The sequence below is a fragment of the Triturus cristatus genome, chromosome 6, assembly GCF_964204655.1.
Source record: "Triturus cristatus chromosome 6, aTriCri1.1, whole genome shotgun sequence".
Classification (NCBI taxonomy): Eukaryota; Metazoa; Chordata; class Amphibia; order Caudata; family Salamandridae; genus Triturus; species Triturus cristatus.
The window spans coordinates 189,402,007-189,423,790 of NC_140589.1; the positions used below are offsets into that span (position 1 = coordinate 189,402,007).

The 21,784-nt window shown below is 43.4% G+C and overlaps 1 protein-coding gene across 1 annotated transcript in view; it reads left to right on the forward strand.

Moving 5' to 3' along the window:
- The window catches only part of LOC146816612 (cysteine-rich venom protein LEI1-like), a 193,494-nt gene that overhangs the window by 36,655 nt on the left and 135,055 nt on the right, over nt 1-21,784 (forward strand). The window contains exons 4-5 of the mRNA XM_085610487.1: nt 113-232; nt 19,444-19,563. Coding sequence (XP_085466613.1) covers nt 113-232; nt 19,444-19,563 — 240 coding nt within the window. The remainder of the gene's footprint in view (nt 1-112; nt 233-19,443; nt 19,564-21,784) is intronic.

Genomic DNA, 21,784 nt, shown 5'->3' on the forward strand with positions numbered 1-21,784 from the left:
CTATGAAAAAAAGAAAGTTATTATTAATGTTAATATTGGTGTGTTAAAGCAGATAGGCATCAATGTTTTGTAACTATACAAAAAAGCTATAAGCATATCTTTATTTTGACAGAATGATGTGGCCTCACGTTCATCAATTTCACACAATAAAATCATTGAAAGATCAGAAGTTCATGTAGTAAGCTCGAATGGAAGACGAGCGACGATACCTGTGGAAAACATTTTTAAAATGGTAAATATATCGGTTCTGAAATTATGTTTGCAAGTTCGAAAGTGTCACCTAATTTATATTTGTAAGATTTAAGGAATCATTTCAATGCAATGCATTAATAATGTTTGCTCCAGCATATCTAGTAAAGTAAGCTTTTTTTATTGATAGGCAAATTATGTCATGTGAAGGAATTCACTGCACAAAATGGGTTGTCTGATATCTGCAGCTAGCATTTGGTAGTCTAGACCAATGGTTCTTAACCTTTTAACTGATGTGGACTCTCGGTTAATCACTATTGCAGGATGGGGGGCCTGCATTAGCAATTTTTACAATTTAAACCACAAAATAATACACAAAAAGGTAGAAAAAAGCATATATCAAATACATACACAAATTGTGAATTATGTGACTTAATTCACAACCAAAAAAATGGACTTTCCAAATTGAGTTTTATTTCTAAAAGATGAAGTGAAATTGTAGAATCTAGAATATCATTTTGCCATTTTACTCCTAATGAATGCTCTATATTTGTAGGCAGATACCAGCGCCTCAATTGAGGCTAGAAACCGTCCATGCTAGATTCTGTTTGCTGTACTTGCACTGCTCCCACAAATAAAGATAAGGATACCAAGTTGAATTGTAGACTCCAATTTCAAATTCCTACATATTCACAGGTCTTTTTAAAATTCCCAAATGTGTTTTATTTATTTATATATACTTAAGTCATCCACTAATATTATTCAGTTGTCTAAACAGTCGCAGCATCCCTAAGTAGGTATCGCAGACTGCCAAGTCTATGCAGGCCCCAGGTTAGGATCAGCTTGTGTAGACTTCCCAATACATTTCTGCTGTCGGCCTGTGCCTCTCCTCATCGCTACTCAACACCTGTTGAGTAGGCGTCATTTGCATGAGGGTAGCTGTCATGAGCAGTTTCCTTTCATGAATTAGTATTACATAGCTGCTGGTGACAGCACAGGTCAGACATCCTATCAAATAAACCATCTTTTCGCTGGTTGAATCCCAGTTTGTCTTTACAGGGATTACTAAAGGTTTACCCTCTTACTTGCATGTGGGAGGGTCCCTGGAGGATATCACATGGCCACTCTCTTCCAGCAGAGTTAAAAGGTCGAAGCTGTGGAAAAACAAATGGGCCCACCAACTTTTTATTCTCGCATCCCGTTCATGCATCCACCCTCTCCTTTCCGCAACTAGCGCTGGGACATCCTTTTGCCAGGACAGCCATGCGCTTTACAAATCTTTTAACATAACATTACTTTTATGCCCATTCGTGCAGAGCAGGATTATATATTTAATGCTAAAATGTCATTTAGCTACGGTATTTAAATAAAAATTAGGCACTGTGGTCCTTGAAACTATTTCACTGTCCACTATAGGAAATTGCCAAATACACCGCAGCATGTGTTGAGCCAGCTACACAACACTCCCTAAGACTGAGGCAATTTGAGATTCGTAGACAGGCTAATGAAAGTGATCTAGTGACTGAAGCGTCAAAAGAGGCTGCCCTTACTCTTCCAGTATCTTAAATTGGAGTACTAATGTCATAGCCAATGGGCACAATGTTATGAGTTTGGTTTATTTTTTAAACTCATTTTTTTATTTTATTTTATTTTTTTCATTTTGTTTTTTAATTATTTTTATTTCTCTAATAAAAGTATATCGCATTTAAATTGCGATTGCAAAACGTCTGTCCACTCCCCATTTGTGAATTGTTTTGTTTCACTGGAATTTTTTTTAAAGCATTATCAGCTCCTATAATGAACAAAAGCTCCTTAAAAACATCCACTCTGGTAATCCAAACGCAGGGATGATAGTCTGCTTTTTCCTGTAGGCCACCCTCCCTGTGTTTGCAACCAATCAATAGGGGTCGCGCCCAGCTACCTGCCTAATTAATATTCATTAGGTAAGTGTTTCTGATACCGACTATATCTGGAGATTTTGCAAAGCAACCAGCACACAGGCCATATCGCATAATTAAAGATTGGTCGGAAAATTTGGTGTGCAATCTATGACCCCTTTTTTGTAACCAGTTTTTTAGTACATCGGGGCCTATGAGTTTTTGTGACTGATCTACAGCAATGAAAATACATGCCTTCTGAGATTTGTCTCTCCACCATTGGGTAAAAGCTATGTATTTTTTTTTCTTTTTGGAAAAGCTCTTCCTATGATCGATTGAGCTCTTTTATGACTACCTAATTGCTTATTAAGAATTGAAAAACCTGTTTTCTTATTTTCCTTTGTATTGCATTTTTTTCCATAGTTAGTTTCTTATTTATTTTCTTCTGTCGCTTTTTATTAATGCTATGTTTCGATTTAGTATTCTATAAAGCACCCCAGTTCTTGAGTGTGTGCATAAAATGCATACAATTATAAATATATAATAGTACATATTGTGCAGTTATTTTCAGACATCAAAGTAATTGAATTTATGTTTGGAAAGTGGTAGCATAGGTGACCCAATGTAAACTACAGCTATAAACGAAATGAACTAGATCATGATGTATCTGGGTGGGATATCAATCATATGAGCGAAAACATTATGCATGACAGATTCAGCCTGGACCCTCCTCCTGGACACTGCCGGAAGTAAGCTGGGAATAGAGCAAGTATAGTCAGGAGGTGCCTGTCCATGCTGGAGATAAAACCACCAAGGATGGAACTGCAAGGTTGAGAGCTGGTCTACCATGTCAGAGAGATGGACAGCATAGGTGGCTTCCGAGTAAGATTGTTTAGGTCTGGCGTTTGCCAAGACCTTTTTATTTTACTAAAATTATATTTATACTGTAGTTATAGGGGCTTTACATTATACACTATGGGGAAGTGGGTCAGCCTCCTTCAACTACTTCTCTAATGGCAAAAATGATTCCATGCGGAAAAAAACCCAGTTTGCAGTTGTGTTATCAGAGCTCTCATTTGAAAATATATGTACAGATATTTTCGCATGACTAAATGCAATTCACTAAAGTTGTCCAAGTGTGCACCTCCTGTGCATGCACACACGTGCGTGTATGAGCAGCCAATTTTAAAAATATTTTTGCAACAATGTTTTCATTAAAAAGTATTGTCAGCATCAATAGGCTGCAGCCAACGCCAGGGCTATTTGATTTTCCAGTGCTTCTTTTGTGTAGTGATCGCTTCTGAAGCGACTTGGAAGGCGGGACTTCATTGCCTAAACGTTTTACTGCCCTGAACAAAAAGAAGGACTGCGCAAACCTTCACTCGTACATTTACAGTTAAGGACAAGGATTCCGTAATTCCCTGCGTCATTTGATAAATAAAGACGTCACTCACATGGACTTCATGGAGCAGGACATGGTGGATGGAGGGGTAGGGAAAACTGATGCGGTGACAGTAGTTAAAAACTGTGATACCAATATCACACATTACAAACCTAATGGCAGAGTTTGTAGAGAGCACACAGTGCTTAATTTGAGCCAGTGACTTCCAGTGCTCGGCACCTGCACTTAAATTTCAACACTGATGCTTATGACAGTCTGCCACATGGTGGCACTATTTGTCTAATTTAGAGATAAGCACGACAACAGTTGTTTATCAATACAATATACATTAGAAATGACAAATACCTACCACCCACGCCATTCTTATAGCTTTGAGGGCCTAGAATCGTCTGAACTGTCACACTTGTAGAAGTGTGATGGTTAGCAGTTGTGTCGCTACTGTCATTGGCAGTGATGACTGGGACAATGTGTGGTGCGAGCTTCAGTGGCTTTCTGACGAGGGTGCTGGCACTTTTTTTTTACAAAGTAAGCACTGAGACCACATTCATTTTAGCAGCAGGTGCAGTTGGGGAACCCTACCAATTTACTTGTGCTACCCACTCACCACAGGAGCAGAACCCACAGTACCTGGGGGTTTCTTGCACGGTAGTGGGGTATCGGTCAACTCTTCCCTGCCTTCACCTACATCTCCAGCTCCTCCAGTCGTCATGGCAACGCGTATGGATCTGTATCAGTAAGCAGCCTCACTCCAAAACCAAAGAACACTCAATTTTCGGTCAGTAAAAGTTAAAGAAATATGTTTTGACACATTTCTGACTGAGTTTTAAGCTGACCGACAGGGGGTGACAAGTGGCATTGTGCCGCTGCTCTAAACTAGACGTCACTGCGCGACATGTCAATGCCGGGTGTTTAAAGTACGTTCTGCGCATGTGTGTGAATGTCAAGAATCGGCATTGTTACTCTGTAGTCTTTATGAGAGTGAAGGGAAATGTCTCGCTCCTGATGTCAGGAGATAGGGGGCTGGCGATGCAGAACAGATGTTATCCGTGCCAGAGAGCTCTATCGCATCTGATAAATGCAGGTTTTCCAAGTGAACTTCTGACACATCCTGCAAGAGAGATTTACGGTCTGTGAAATATAGCATTCTAGCGTGAGAAGAACTGACCGTGGAGCTTAGCGCACTCTTGCTGAACCTGAGCTTCCTGTTAAACGGGGTGGGGAGGGGGAAGAGGGGGGGTGCAAGAATTCAATGCACCTGTGTGCAGGTTGCAATGGTCTTGTTCTCAGAAGACTAACATAGGAATATTCTAAGTGGGCCTCTCAAATTTGGTGGTGAGAACTGGGATATCATTATGAGACCTTGAGTCATTATCACCTGTATAGTAGCATAGGGCGAGACGCAGAGTGGACCAGAGTGGGTAACAGAGGGAGGATATGGCATGACCTAGGAAGGCCCACTTACCCTCCCTATACGCACCACAACTTCACGACCTATAATCGTTACAGTTGTCTGGAGGACGTTGATTGACTCCTATTTGACCTTGGAGCAAATGGCGCTGTAGACAATGCGGCCCAGGGCTTAAGTTTCCTGAACATGCCGAGGAGTTCACTGGCACCGGACATTCCCTTGTCGCATCGTGGAGAATGTCTATCCCCGAAACTTGGGTTGCCCCCACAATTGTCCATGGCTGTCCAGGACAAAGGGTTACATAAAGCCCCCATATCGTGCAACCAGCACATGGAAAGGGCTAGCGAGCCCATATCCGCCAAGTGTCCTGGAGCGGGGGCAGTTAGGGCCATATATAGGAAGCCCAATACCGGTCGGTAACGGCCGATTTTCGGTAATTATACCGTTACCGACCGGTATTTAGGCTTTTGCTATGTAGGGGGAACATTTCAGGATTCGGTAATACCGAATCGGTAAAATTACCGAATCGGTAATTTTACCGATTCGGTAAATACAGAATCCTGAAATGAGATGTAGGTGCCACTTAAATGAGTGATGTGTAGGGAAAATAATTCGGTATTTAGCACCAAATATATGTTGGTGCTAAATACCGAATTCATTGCAAAAAGCAATATTTTGCTGGACTAACAGTGCCATGTGGCAGACATACATGCCCTTAGGGCATGTATGTGCGCCACATGTGCACACATGCAGGAATCAGGGGTGCAACAGGGTGTCAATGTGACACCCTGCCACACTTGAATGTGCTCCCCCCATTACCGAATCGGTATTTACCGATTTGGTAATGAGGCATACCTTCCCATTGATTCAACCAATGGGAAGGTATGCCTCATTACCGAATCGGTAAATACCGATTCGGTAATTACCGATTTTCTCCGATTCGGTAATATTTACCGAATGATTACCTACATACGAGTTACCACTTCTTAAATACCGAATCGGTAAAGTTCGGTATTTAGGAAGTGGTAACTTGTATGCTACCTACATATGGCCCTTAGTGTGCCCCCAAGGGAGGTAATGGAGCGCCCCCTGCTTAAAATACTTGCCTGGAATGTGGCGGGTTTGTCCAAAAAACTGGCGTGTCCTGATTGGGGATCATTCATTGATGAGTGTGATGTATGCCTCTTGCAGGAGACATGGGCCTGCGAAGAAACCCTACGTAGGGGATTTGACTCATTCAGTATTCCGGCGAGCTGGGGCGGAAGGGGCCGTCCATCAGGGGGGTTGACCATATGGGTTGGGTCACACTTGGGGTGCAGCGCAACTGCGATGGGCACTAGCTCCCAAGATGTCCAATGTGTGGTCCTTGAATGGCCAAATTCAAGTAAACTCGCATTGGTCAATGTATATGCCCGCCCGGTTGGCTTAAATAAAGAATCAACAACAATCACGGAACTGGCTGCTTTCTTGCAAACCATACCGAGTGGTGTATATCTCGTGGTTGGCGGGGATCTGAACTGCCTCTCAATGGTTTGAGAGACGGCATTTCGCTGACAGAGGACGAAGCCTGGGCAATTCCTCCCGTGATGGGAATGAAATTGGGGTCGTGGTCCCCCCTGGCCATTCAAATAACCTCCCTAACCCTAAAATTTTCAATTCGGGCCTGTAATGGCCGATTCCCATCGGACATACCTGCGAAACAAACATTTAATAGACCAGGATCAGAATCTCACCTGGATTAAATTATGGCAGAAACCAGGTTATGGCCTAGGGTTATCGACTTCGTAGTGGTGCCAAGACCGGAGAGTGACCACAACGCTCTAATCCTGGAGCTCAGTATGGCCGGGTTCTCTTTCATTAAGGAACCAAGCCCTGGGGACTCCGATCTGAGATTGACGGTGACTAATAATAGGCGCAGGGTGAGGTGGAACAAACTAGTCGATCATCCGAAAGATCTACAAAAACTGTACTCTAGAGCAGTCCCCGTTTTCGAAAAGTTGAATGCTGTAATTGTCCACCCGAGCCCCAATGGATCTGACTCCAAACTTTTGGCCTTGCATGAGGAGTTGGTCGGCTCCCTGGCTGAAGTACTGAACCCAGAGAAACCTGCTCGCCCCTTGAAAATTCGATCGCCCTCATGGTATAATGCTGCCTGTAGGCAAGCAAAGACCAGATTAATACAGGCACTAAAAATGAACAACAAACAGCTAGTCAAGGCAGGGAGGGTTGAGTACAGGAGAATGCTCGACCTTGCCAAAACGGAGTGGGACCACGACAAATGGTCCAAGTTGACCTCTCCCCTGGCATCCAAGAACCATCGCGAGTTTTGGGCAATTGTCAATACCGGATCTGGGGAGGCGATGACAGCTATCGAGCCTAACATTGCGGCGGAGGTATGGGAAGAGCACTTTCGCAATTTGTACAGCTCAGTTACTGACCCAGCCAGCTCCCCTATTGTGTGGTCTGTGAAACAAGACCAGCTGGAGTTCACTCACGAGGAGGTATGTGCAGCGATTGCGAAGGTTACGCCAGGGAAGGCGCCGGGTTTGGACAAACTGCCGGGAGACCTTTTTAGGCATGAGCCAAAGATTTGGGCCCCGTACTTGACCATCCTGTACAACGCAATCTTAAGAGGGATGGGGCTGCCCAGTACTTGGCTGGGAGCAGAGATAGTCCCTATCTTCAAAAAGGGTTCTGCTCTTCTCCCAGCCAACTACAGGCCAATCAGCCTGATAGATGTTCCTCAGAAAATATTTGCCAGGCTGATATTAGATCATCTTCAGGACTGGTTGGAGGAGCACTCAGTGCTGAGCCCCTTCCAAGCGGGGTTCAGGAAAAATACATCAACTGTTGACCAGATCTTCCGCTTATGCCTTATATACTGGAAAACAGTCACCATAGAGGGTGGACGTCTCTATACAGTGTTCGTGGACCTCCGTGCGGCCTTTGACCTGGTTCCACGACACAAGTTATGGAGTGTGTTGGATGAATTGGGCCTGCCACACCACCTGTTGCACATCCTGACCAGGCTCCATGACTCGAACTATGCTCAGGTTAGGTTTGGGAAGCATGGGGCTCTAACGAAGCAATTCCCCGTTGGTAGGGGGGTAAGACAGGGCTGTGTTTTGGCTCCGACCCTGTTTTGCCTCTATATCAACGGGATGATTGAATATCTGAATAAGGTCAAGGACACGGATGCCCCTAGGCTTGGGGGGAGGAGAGTGCCGGCAATTATGTTTGCTGACGACACTCTTCTCCTCTCACAATCAGCTATGGGCATCCAGCGTGTTCTCTCCGGCTTCGAGTCCTTTTGTATTAGTCGAGGGTTGGAGATGACCGGGGGAATCTTGAAACTCGCGAACAAGTCGACCATTAGGCCGTTTGGACCACCCCTTGAAATCTATAAATCCCAAGCCAGGGGAGCAGTAATGTATGGGGGAGAATTATGGGGCCACGCTTGCCATGCGAAAATCACACTAGCTGAAAACACATTTTTAAGACAAATGCTGGCCCTTCCCCCTAGCACACCATTACTCCCACTGAGATTAGACCTAGGCTTGCGACCAATTGTCCAGGAACTGGGTATTAAACCCATTAGATTCTGGAGAAGGCTTTGGGTAACCCGAGAATTAATCAATTATAGGCAGGAGTTGATCGAGATTCTAGACTCTCAAATGATCAAGAAGATACCCTGGCTCATGTATGTCAAGTCCGAAAGCAGGCGGATAGGACTGCCGGGCATTTGGGATGATCCTGCCACGCACTGCATTGCAATTTCTAAATAACAACTTTCCACACTGTTCTATGAGAGCAAGCTTGAGCAGACCATACTCAAAGTAGAGGCGGGTTCCCTAATAGATGTTTTTCTCTCTAGCAAGTGTGTTTATTTTCAAGAACCTTTCCTGGATGATATATTTCCAGTGCTTTCCAGGAAACTGTTCTTGCAATGGAGATACAGTACATTACCACTAAGGGCATTCACATGTGGTTGGTCAACCAACTCCATTCTAAAATGCCCTGGCTGCTCCTGCAATCTAGAGAATGACTTGCACGTTCTATTCTTCTGCCCGGCTTATCGCAATATCCGGAGATATTGGCTTGTCCCACTGTGTAGGAACCTGGGGATTGTAGGTTGTTTGCCGGCATATAAGATACTCAAAACTGATGTGAATAGACCAATTGTATTCGCTGTTGCAAAATTCCTGCTAGCAATGTGGACCAAGAGAAGGAAATTGCTAACGATTGAGTCGCCTTCAGTTTAGATGTACCTCTCTTCCTGCTCAGTCTTTGATGTTTTTTTAACAATACTAATTAATTAATTGATTTTTAGACTGATTAACCAGGTTCTAATGGTTCCAATTTTTGTCGTTTTATTCCACATATTCATGGTTGATTGGCTAACATAGGAACAACGAATTCTAGATGTCTTACCTTTTTTAGATATTTTTTATATGCGTTTTAAATAGAGTGACGCACCCTTTTACAAGAGGTAGGAGCGATGGGAATTTTACCAAAGGAAAATAGTCATCTGATTACTTGGGACTAGTCAAAGAATGTTATAATCCTATGAATTGAATTGACTGTCTCTGTAATTGATGTTTTGTACTGTACCTATATTTTATCTATTTTTTTTTTCTTCTTTTATGGCAAATATGCCGAAATAAAGACAAGATTGATTGCATTATTACCTGCCTTTTTCTGTTACAAATAACACTGATTTGCTTTGGTTTCTACATAATAATTTCATCATATTTAAAAAGACAGCCACAACTCGTTCTTTTAATTAGAATGTATTTTGTAAAAAGGGGCAATTGGGGTTTTATATGACAAGTTAAAAGGAATGGAACAAATCACTATATTTGCCAAAGAAAAAGAGAATGTGTTTCTCCTTCACAAAGTTAAATATAAAAATGCCTGTTTACTCACATCTGTATTTGCAATAGGTAGCTGTACCTCTCTAGTCACCATTACCAGTTGGAGATTGACACTTACATTTTCTCAGAGCCACAAATGGTGCAAGAGCTAGTATTGGGTTTCATCCTTTTCAAAACTAGTTTAAAGTGATATATTTTTGATGGATTGCCAGTTATAATGCATCTATAGGGAACAATAATTTCCCAGTCTTGGTTGCCCAGCGGAATGGCTTTTTTGCTCCAGATTATTTTCCCTTTTTTAAATTTTGTAGTTAGTGTTATATTAACACCCATTCAAAAAGAGGCCACTCAACGAGGAAATGTGAATTCAGATAAAAAATGTAATAACGTTTTTAAATGATAATAATTTTGTTAATTGTTTTAATTGATTTTTTTTCTAACTTTTATATGTGGTTTATGGGTTTTGCAGGGTTTTAGGGTAAGAAGTAAATACATTTTAAGTAATTATAAATTATATTTTAAATTATTATTTACTAATTTGATAAATAATTAAGTTATTTGTGTAAATAAGTTTTATTACATTTTATGAGTGTGTTGTGTGTTTTGTTAGGGTATATTTTGGGAAGGCTATTCATTAAAATTAATTAATAATTAATATTAAATTAATGATAATTGGTTTGTTGATAAATATTTATATAAAGTGTGTAAATATTTGTTTGTTTTAAAGGTACTTTTTGGTGAATTTTGAGATTTTTGTGGGGATATACAGTGGGAAGTAACCAAGTTAAATGAAGGTAATAATAAATGTTTGGTTGAAAAATGATTTTAAAATAAAAACTAATATTTGTATGAAAATTATTTTTGTATTTTACTTCTAATAATATTTGTAGGAATTTGTGTTATGTATTTAACATTGTACTATGTTTTTATTTTTTACATTTTTAATAACAAATATATTTGTATTTCTTTACATATTTATATTTTTTTAATTTGATTTGTTCTTGAAGTAATTTTATTTTGTTCAGATATTTTGTTTCATTTTATTGTTGCACTGATTGGACTCGGAATAGTAAATTATACTTCTCCGCAATCCAACACTATCCGTACTGTTGACTGAATGGAGTTGGAATAGTCAATTTTACCCCTCCACTATCCAACACTTTCCCTACTATTGCACTGATTGGATTGGGGATAGTACATTTTACCCCTCTGCTATATCCAATAGTTTCCCTGACTGGAAAGGAAATAGTAAATGTTATCCCTCTGCTATCCAACACTTCCTTACTGTTGCAATTATTGGAGTGGGAATAATACATTTTACCCTTCCGCTATCCAACACTTTCCCTACTGTTGCATTTATTGCAGTGGGAATAGTACATTTTACCTTTCCGCAATCCAACACTTTCCCTACTGTTTTATTGACTGGAGTGGGAATAGAAAGTTTTACCCTCCGCAATTCAACACTTTCCCTCCTGTTGTACTGGGTGCAGTAGGAATAGTAAATTTTACTCCTCCACTATCCACGAAATTTTGATGGTCAATATTCTGTCAGTGAAGCCACATTAGGGCTATAAGATGGTCATTGGGTGCCACCTCCAGAGATGGCATCATACCAGATTTTTCTGTTATGGTTGTTGACCTACTATAAGTTTTGATAGTTATGCCTCTTTCCAAAACCATCAAGTAAAGCTACAAAGTCTTCCACAGAACCACACAAAAAAATGCCTGGAAGGCAGAGGAGTTTATCAGTAACCCTTTTGCTGCCTTATTGAATATATAACCATCATGGTAGGGTGGCCGGGGGTGTGTGGCTTGAAGCCAATGGCATTGAAAACAAAACTCAGAGCTCCCGCCAACAGATCCCCATCAGACCGCATCCTCATGATTCTGGCCAGTGCACGGGGCACAGACTTGCAAGGAGCCAACTGTTGGTGGTGCAGGCTCGACAGGGAAGGATATTTCCTGATGCCGGGGGCCCTGGATCAGCCGCCGCAAGCCTAGACATAGGGCAAGCGGCGACCGGCCTTGCAAAAATATCACCCACTTGAGTTATAGTGAAGTACATGGAGACGGAATAGCAGTGCAGCAAAGGACACCCCAGAAGAGGCCCTGACCCACTGGGGCAATAACTGCGAGTGATTAGACTGCAGTCAGCCGTGCTCGACCCCATTTCCTGTGGCCTGCCATCTGGGTGAGAGGGGGTCCGGGGCTGGTGAGGAAGGAGATCCATGCCACAGCCTTTGAACAGCAGTTGCAGTGGTAGAGGCCATGCAATAAAAGCAGAAGAGACAAGGGCGGCAATACCCACGAGGGAAGAGACCCATTCTCCAGACCCTGAGAGACATGACCCAGGAGCTGCCCCGGGTGGAGGAAGGACACTGCGGCAGACAGTGCCCTTGAGGCCCAGAGGTAGGTTGAAGGGAAGCCCCAAAGCTGAGGGGGGCACAGTAGTTCACGTGCCTGATAGGCTGCCACCCCCTTGTGAAGAGACTCTCACCCTCATGCCCGACTCCACTCTCCTTGCCTGCCCTCCCACCCGCTGACCATTCACAGAGCTAGAAGCAGGAGGCCCAACCAGTCCCAAAGAGGAGTGACCCTGGTGCAGTCCATCAGTGAGGACTGGCCAATGCCTCGAGGGCTATAGACCCTGGAGTAGCATTAGTGCATATCAAAATGCTGGAGCCAAGAAGAAACTGTTAACTATTTGAGGGCCTCACCAGCTGACTGCCAGATCGCTGTCCTGGGGACTGCAGGGGAGAAGATGACCAGAGGTGGCTCAGCTGCTGCTGCGACTCACACAAGCATGGAGATTGACCAGGAAGGGAGCGGAGTGGTCCTCTGCCACTGAACCCACTGGCCTCCTAGTGGCCACGCAGCAGGCAGGGAGCTCCCTGCAGAGCACCATTACTAATTAATTGGGGCCCGGGATTCTGGGGGATTGTCAAGGAGATAGCAGAATCCCCTCCCCCGCACCTACATGCCTCAGACTGAGCAAGAGTGGGACAGAGGACCACCCCTGAAAAGACCAAGAGACAGCTGGTTCTGGTGAACCCACCTTGAGCGCCCACCCACGGTGTTGAACCCGGGATCCCCGGTGGCCTATCCAAGCAGACTAAGAGAGGCGGTGTCACTCTGAAGACCTTGACAGCCATGCCGAAGCCCTTTAAGTGGACTGACTGCCCCAGCCCTTTCCTCCGAGCACCACACAGAGCATAAAATGAGTATATCGGTTCAGAAGAAAGAAATGCTGCTGACGCCCATGAGGAAGATGGCGCTTCTAACAGTAAGTGAGATGAAGGAGAAAGCAGCGCTCAGCAGGAGCACCCCCTGGTTCCCCATCTTTCAGGACATTATGCAAGCTACAACGGCCTATCATGAAGCATGGGAGGCCTGGATTGATAATCTGGTAGCAGACAAGGGGATCCTGAAAGATGACCATCATCGCTGAGTGGAGCGGGTCACCACGGCTGACATAAGCATAGAGGAACTGCCACCGTTGGAGTATTAGTTGGGAGTTAAAAGTGAGCGAGATGCTGAGTAGTGCCAGAAAGAATGCTTGGCTGGTGGCTAGGCCGTGAAATAATCTGAAAATAGATTAGGGGTTCCCCTAGAGAGGTGGAGAGATATTGGCAATTGGAGTTTGCAACATTGGGGTCTCCAATGATGCATAGATTACTTTCCTGGAATATTAGGGGCATGAACACGATGGTGAAACAATATAAGGTTTTTTTAATTTCTTAACAGAAGAGGCATTCACATGGCACTCCTTCAAGAAACTCACTTAACATCTAAAGGAGTTGTGGCACTGAAGAGGCATTGGAGGGGTCAGGCTTATTTCTCCACCTACTCTGCATATGTGCACAGCACACTAATCTGGGTCAGAGCTGGGGTACCCTTCAAACACATGGGGCATGTGATTGACCCAGAGGAAAGGCATGTGGTAATGACTGTCCGATTGGAAGAGTGAAATATCAAAAAAAATAACAGCTGTGTTCCTATTTCATTCAACTTTAATGGGAGGAGATTTAAACTGCGTGACGGACCCCGAGCTGGACTGCTCTTATCCTCCACAGCTGTAGGCTCCGATGGACCGCACCACTTGGGCTTTTCGAGACTGCCAGTTTAGATGGGGGCTGATAGATTAAAGGCGCCGATTAAATCCTCAGATGAGAGATTACTCCTTTTTCTTAAACCTCCATGAACTATACATAGGATTAGACACATTCTTATGCACCCCAGACGTCCATGCGACCTCCCATGAGGTTGAATACCTGTCCCGTACCATCTCTGATCACAATCCTGCACTTCTCCTCTTGACTCGGGAACTCTTGACACCCTGCATTCCTACCTGGAAACCTAGGCCCGAATCCTGAGATGATCCCGCCAAGAGTAAACTATCTGGGATAATAAAAATAATTAATTTGCCAAAAACAGAGGAACAGCATCCTCACATTACCAGAATGGGACGCATTTAAAGTGATCATAAGGGATAAATGTCTAGTCAAGTCCTTGGGTGTTAGGAAAAAACTGCTACAAGAAACCCAAACTGCTGCAGAAGCCCTTAGAGAGGTAGTGAAAAGTAGGCCAGCACAACTGGAGCTTCACTAGCAGCTTTGGAATGTAAGGAATGAGCAGCGAGTCAAGTAGAACGCCTCTGATGTTTCGATTATACAAATTATATGGTTAAGGCTCATGCAGAGCAATACCGAACTGGCACAGGTTCAGTGTGGCTGGCCAATCCAGCGAAGAGAGGATTAATGTTAGTATAGATTCAGACTGATGAGATGAACACTTCCTTAAATGTTTCATGCAACTATACACAAGCTCCAAAGAACCCAGCGGCAGGCTGATAAGGTAATACCTGGAACCTCCACCTCTCGTTACTCTTACTGAAGAGAAGGTTCAGGAACTGGTGGCAGATATCTCGATTCAGGAAATCAGAGGGGCAATTAAGGGTTTAGCTGTAGGAAAGACACCGGGGTCTGATGGACTCCCAGTGGAATTCTATACCAAGTTCTATATACTATTAGCACTGAAGCTGGAGGAGCTGTACAAGGCAGTGAGGGAGACAGGGAACCTCCCCATGTCCACTACAGAGGGAATTATGATCCCAATACTGAAACAGGGCGAACCCAGCAAATGACTGCACGGTCTATAGACTGCTATCTATGCTTAACATAGACTGCAATCTCTTGAGTAAAATATTAGCAACCAGGCTCCTACAGTAAATTCCCAAATTGGTGCACCAAGACCAAGCGAGATTTATCCCTGGCCATCATACTGCTCTCAACATATGACGACTACTGGCAATACTGGTGTCCGATACATACAACCGTGACCAAGTGGTGATATTTAGTGTTGACATTGAAAAGGCATTTGATTGTTTTGACTAGTCATACCTCGACGGAGTGATGGAACAAATGCAATTGGGACGAGGATTTCTGAAATGGGCTAGTCTGCTCTACGAAAACCCTATAGCAAGAGTATGCACGGGGCAATCCATCTCTGACAAATACCCTATTGACTGAGGGACAAGCTAGGGGTATCCGATGTCCCTGTTTCTATTAATTCTATCAATGGAACCCATGGCCTGTGCAGCCTGAAAAGGACATTGGTACCAGGGGATTTGATTGAGCGACTACCATCATCACATAGATGATTATACTCTTCCTAAGCGACGCTGGGGAGAATATTCTAGATGACTTTGGGGCCCTGTCTGGACTTTGGGTCAACCGGCAGAAATCCATCCCTTTTCCAAAAGTAGCTATCCAAGGAACTGTGTTGGGGTTAGATCGCTTGAGGTGGGAGCCTTGCTGTTAACAGTATCTAGGGGTTCGAATTTTCCAAGACCAGGCTGACCTCTTAGAAGGCAACATAAACCTACTGCACTAAGACACAAACTGGACTTCTGGAAAAGACTCCCGATTTCTGAGGCCGGCGGAGTGGCTCTGTTAAAGATGGTGGCACTCCCATGGCTGGTATACTACTTTACTGTGCTCCCCTGTAGATACCAAGAGCAATGTTTATAGAACTGGAGTCCCTGGTAATGTGTGTTATATGGGGGGCTGGGTGTAGATGAATAGCTCTAATCACACACTGTAGTGACCGGTCACAGATGACGGTCTAGCGACACCATAATTTGAATCATATTATCTGGCTGTGCAATTGCAGTGGTTTACACAATGGTTAGCAGGGAGATAGAACACAGAGAAAATGTTAGGGCCATTTGTTCCCACATCGGACCAGCTGTGCAAGGTGCTACTGCAAACAAGGCATTATGAAGACTGTGATACAAGGGAATTGCAAGTCATTGGTAAGTGCTGGACCCTCTGCCTCCAAAACACGAGAGGGAATTTTTCATTTGCCTGACCTCCCCATTTCAATGATCAGCTCTCTACCACATGGGGGAAATTTGGGAGGATTGACGGAGTGGGTTGCAGCATGGACGACAAAAGTGGGGCATCTCTTCAGAGATGGAGAGCTGATCTCTTTGGAAGAATTCAGAACGGAATTCAATCTACCGCAGGGCCACTTCCTCTTACATGGGGCAGTGATAATAGCATTCCGCAGACACTGGAAAATGAGCTTGAAAGAACCTCAACCACACAAAACATGCCAATATGTGGTGTCAGCCTCCGGATTCTGTAGAGTAGTATCAGCTTTTTATCTAGTGATAAGAGGCAACTTGCTGCTGCCACTAGACACACTCAGATGTACATGGTAGGGAGACCTGGGCCGCATTCTGGGAAGAATACCCAAGATATCAAGAAATGCTCGAATCAATCTCATCAGTGTTTTAATACTCCGTAGATGATACCTCATGCTAGACCATATTAATGGATACTTTAACAAGACAGACGCCACTTGACCAAGGTGCGGGACTGTAGGGGCAGACCTAATACATACAAATTGGCACTCTCCCCAGCTATGACACTATTGGGAAGAGGTCATGGTGACAGTTGAGAGGGCAGTAGAGGAGGAAATTGCTTGCACACCAGGTCACTGCCTGCTTAGCTGGTTCCCTCATACTTCTAAAACATGGGCAACAGGTAGGTTCCAGGATGTGGCATACATATTGGCTAAACAGGAAATCACTTTGAACTGGAAAGCCCCAGGAGGGCCCTCTGTCATAACATGGAAGAAAGAATTTGAGAAATTAACAGGATACAAAGGAGAGATGCTATTTTGGAGCACAATGAGAGGCATCGGCTCTATAGATAGAGCCCGAGCTTAGTAAGCACTGGTTCACAGCTTAAAGCATTGAGAGTCACAGGCAGAGGACCTCACGCCATGAGGTCCCCCTCACACTGCCTCAAGTTGCTAGCGAGCTGGGAGGTTATGAGTAATGGCCCGCTCACCAACATACACTGCCCCCCCCCCATTGTGGTGGAAATTACTAGATAGGAGATCACCCCTTACAGATACGAGATCTTATCTAGCGATATTCTATGGAACCGACCGCCACTCAGAAGCTGGATAACCAAGCTAAACTAGGGCACAACTCAGGAAAATGGAGAATGGGAGGGGTGAGGGAATTGTGAAAGTTGATTTGCAGTTTATAGCCAAATGTCAATTGTCACATAACTGATGATATGTAACCAAGATGCTCCTATCACAAGTGGGTGCCCACAGGTGTGCGTATGTATATATTAACTTGGCAAAGGGCACCATGACCAGTGGTGATTCCTGCAACTAAAAAACAAGTAGCCTAAAACATCTTTTTGCTGTCAATAGTTTTCCATATTTTCAAAATGCAATGTGCACATCCTGAACCCACAGTAAACCCATTTATGTCTGGTATCCTCGTGCTTAGGATACCCTGAGGAACAAAACTGCAGTGAAATCTTTGCAGAGATATGTCCCTACATGAAGGAGACTGGGGGTAATTACAATGATTTGGAAAACAAAAAAAAATATGACAAAGGTCACATTCAGTCCAATCTTCAGGCCACAAATCTGAGTTAGGGTAGCCTGGCACACAATGAAAGAAAACTTAGGATGAGTAGCTGTCAAAAGTATATGATTGTGGTATGTTTCAATGAAGCCCGTTTGTGATACCAGAAAGCAAAAGCAAGGTAGCTTAAATCAGGTAATCTCTTGTAGGTAATCTGAAAGAAAACCTAAAGAAATCTGGTGCCCCACTCTCATCAGAGACAGAGGACTGCCTTGGGGCTCATGCATTGGTTGGGTCATTTTCTATGTGATGGAACTGGAGGAAATTACTGTATTTTGGAAAATATCGCTAATATTCTGACAAATGTCATGTTCAGTGTTTGCTACCAACCAGCCAGTGAGAGCAAAAGGGATCCAGCTTACACCAATAGATTACCATAGGTTTATACGTCTTATATAGTCCCAACTTTCGTGATCTGCACTAATATTACATTATTATGTCTACACACTATGGGGCAGATTTATGTTGCACTTGCGCCACTTTTGCGCCGCCGTTGCGTCACTTTTGTGACGCAGCAGCGGCGCAAATCCTGCGCCATGGTGCGGGGTATTTACAACGTGACGCATCTGGAAGATGCGTCACGTTGTAAAGCCCTGCGCCACATGTAGGCGTTCCAGGGCAGGTGGGGGCGTTCCGACGCAGGAACGCCTCCTAAAAGTGGCTGAGTGAAATCTACAAGATTTCACTCAGTCACTTTTAGGCCCATGCTGCGTCAAAACCCTGCGCCTGCTTGAAGCAGGCGTAAGGATTGACGCAGCATTGTAAAGATAGGGCCCCCCAGATCATTGCTGGAGCTGCGTCGCGCTTGCGACGCAACTCCAGCAATGCGCCACTTTTCGGCACAGATGCGTCACGCATCTGTGCCGTTATTGCCCCATGGTGCGCCGCATTATAAATGCGGCACATCCATGGTGGCGCAGCTGTGGCGCATAATAACTGGCGCATCCCTGCTGATATGCAGGGATGCGCCAGTCGTCATAAATCTGCCCCTATATTTGCTAGAAAAACCCACTCATGTTTGATTTTGCAGGGATCCAGGCCTTCAGGGCAGCATTTTCTCAGTGTGCTGGAAATTATGTTTGTCCTTTTTATAAATGCAAGAAAATAAAGAGCGAATCTGATATTTCCAAATTTTTTCAGTATATCTTCAAACTGAAATGACATATTGATGTGTGGTTTGTATTAATGCATAGCCCTGAAAAAATAGAAAAAATAATAAAACGTAGTTTCAATGGGTGCAGAATGAGACCTAGTGCTTAGTTTTGGGAAATGCTAGTTATTAGATCTTGCTCTTCTAATAGGCCTCTGTCACAATGAAAGAACAAAGAGGCAAGCCAGTGAAAATTACCTTTTTGACCTGCTCAGTAGTCAACAGTTAGCACATTAATGCCCGTGTTTGATTTCCCCCATCTTTGCACTTTTCTCCAGCAGTAACATTTCTGTTCATCATCAGTGTCTGCATGAATTATGTGTTCTGAGAAAGATTCCAGAAAAGACCAAAACTAGTATTTATGGGTTGTAACCTAAGGTTTTTGATTAATTGTTCTGCTCTAAACAAGTTGATATGATTTTATAGTCAGAAAGAATATGTTGCCACACACATAAAGATACCTTGTAGTCCGGTTACAGCAGATAATTTTAATGAATGCCTAAATCTTCTGAAACTGAGCCAAGCAGAAGCATTCATGCTGAACTGTTCAAGAATGTCAGACATTTGAATACCATTGTTGTTGTTCCAGGACGGCAAACCATTTTCTGTGGTTTCAACTGAAAATACAACGGTCCAGGAGTTAATTGTTGAAGTGCATAATGCCTTTAGAAGAGCTGTGGATCCACCGGCCAGTAACATGCTAAAAATGGTACGAAAACAATCTCTCATTGTATATAGTATAAGATACCTAACTGGAAATGGAAGTATTATGTGAACAAATTCATTGTTTCATTTGTATTTCACATATTTTCTTATCACAAATCAATAAATCGGATTTTATAAAGTGCTGCAAATCACCAGTGAGGGTCTCAAGACGCTGAAGTTGATAGCTGTTTCTTGGAAAAAGCTGTGAAAAATGAGGCAATCGCAGGAGAAAGCACTAAGAAAAATGGGCGGGAGGAAGGCGAAAGAAGCAAAAAACAAGACAAAAGCAGGAGAAAATACTCAAACAAAAGAGGAGAGAAAGGAGTCAAAGACAAGGCAAAAGCAGGAAAACCACCCAGAAAAATGGGGTAAAGGAAGGAGAAAGCAGTAAAAAACTAGGCAAAAGCAGGAAAAGCACTCAGAAAAACAGGGGGAAAGGAAGGAGAAAGCAGTAAAAGGCAAAAGCAGGAAAAGCGTTCAGAAAAATGGGTGGAAGGACTGAGAAAGCAATAAAGAATGAGGGAAAAGCTCTCAGAAAAATGGGGGGTGGGGAGGAAGGAGAAAGAAAGAAAAATTAGGCAAAATCAGGAGAAAGCACTCAGAAAATAGGGAAGTGGCATGGCAGCGAAGCAGCATGGGAGAGCTATGGCCTTTCATGACATCTAGATACTATCCGAATGTCACAAATGTTAATCAAGAGATGTGCAGGGTAGCAAAAATGTGTGTCTCACAACTTTGTATATATATATATATATATGTATATATATATATATATACATATATATATATATATATATATACATACATATATATATATATATATATATATATATATATATATATATATATATATATATATATATATTACCTACTGGCGGTCGCCAGTAGGTAATTATAGTTAGGACCACGTTTCCATAGGAAATCCGCAACATTCTATTTTGAATAACTTTGGCGCCGGTTGACGAATCCTCGCGAATTTTTCAAAATAGGTGGGGCGCTACGCTCCGCTCCTACCCTGAAAGTCTCGGGGGGATTCGTCAAGCGGGGGCTGAGATAAAAGGGGGGTCCCAAAACGGGTTTTTCCCATGCATTTTTCCATAGGACCTTTAGACACAGCTACAGCCCGAACGGCTGAACAGAATTACTTGAAATTTGGCAGAGAGGTAGTCCTCAGGTCAAGGAAGTGCCTTTTGTAGGTTTGGTGTAAATCTGTTCAGTAGATTCTGAGAAAATAGCCTTTAAATCAATATATATATCTGAGCCAGCTTACGGTGCGCTTACGGTCCGCTTACCGTACGCGTACGGTGGCGTGCGTGAGCGCGATTCTGATTGGCCCTTAGATCTTAGTAAACATTCGAATCAGTCGAAACCAGGAAGCGGCGGCCGCCATTTTCTCTCTCGCACTCTGACAGGGGGTTGAAAAACCAAGTGCAAAAACATGTAAAGGGGCTTTTTACACAGCTCCCAAGCACCTAGCCATGTCGAGGGAGTCCCCAACGATCCCCCAAGTGAAAAAAGGCAATGTTAATTTTTTCGAAAATTTCGCCGATTACGCTTACCGTACGCGTACGGTAAGAAATAATAATAAAAAAAAAAATATCCACATTCTCCCCACCCCGTGTGCAAAAGGTTCCCCAGAGGTGCACCTTTTGTGCATGGCTTAATAGAGCTAAACAAAACATATATTTTACCTGTCACAACGATGCTCATCATATGTCCTCCCTGTGCGCACGGTGCGTGAAGCACATCGTGCGTTCATGGCCCATCTAGCGTAACGTGGGCACGCGGTGCGCGAAGCGCACCGTGTGCGCACGGAACAAACTGCGTTAAGTGGGCGCGCACGCCACAAATGGCGTAAAGTAACTTAGCATTTAAAAAACCGTACAAATTCACTGAAAAAACCATAGGTTTCACACACGTTATAGTTAGGAATTAGCATTTAAAAAACCTTGCAAATTCACTGAAAAAACCATAGGTTTCACACATGTTATAGTTAGCTGGACATTTTACTGATAAAAAACCAATGAAATTCCCCCGTTATAGTTACTGTAGGCAACTATAACTCACGCGACCGTAATCCTCTGCTGATGACATATGTGTCTTTATGAAAAAAAAATATTTGTAATATATGTATAGCTAAAATTTAATGGAAGAAGACATGGGCAAATAAGTGTTTAAATACAGTATTAGCATCAGCAGAGGATTACGGTCGCGTGAGTTATAGT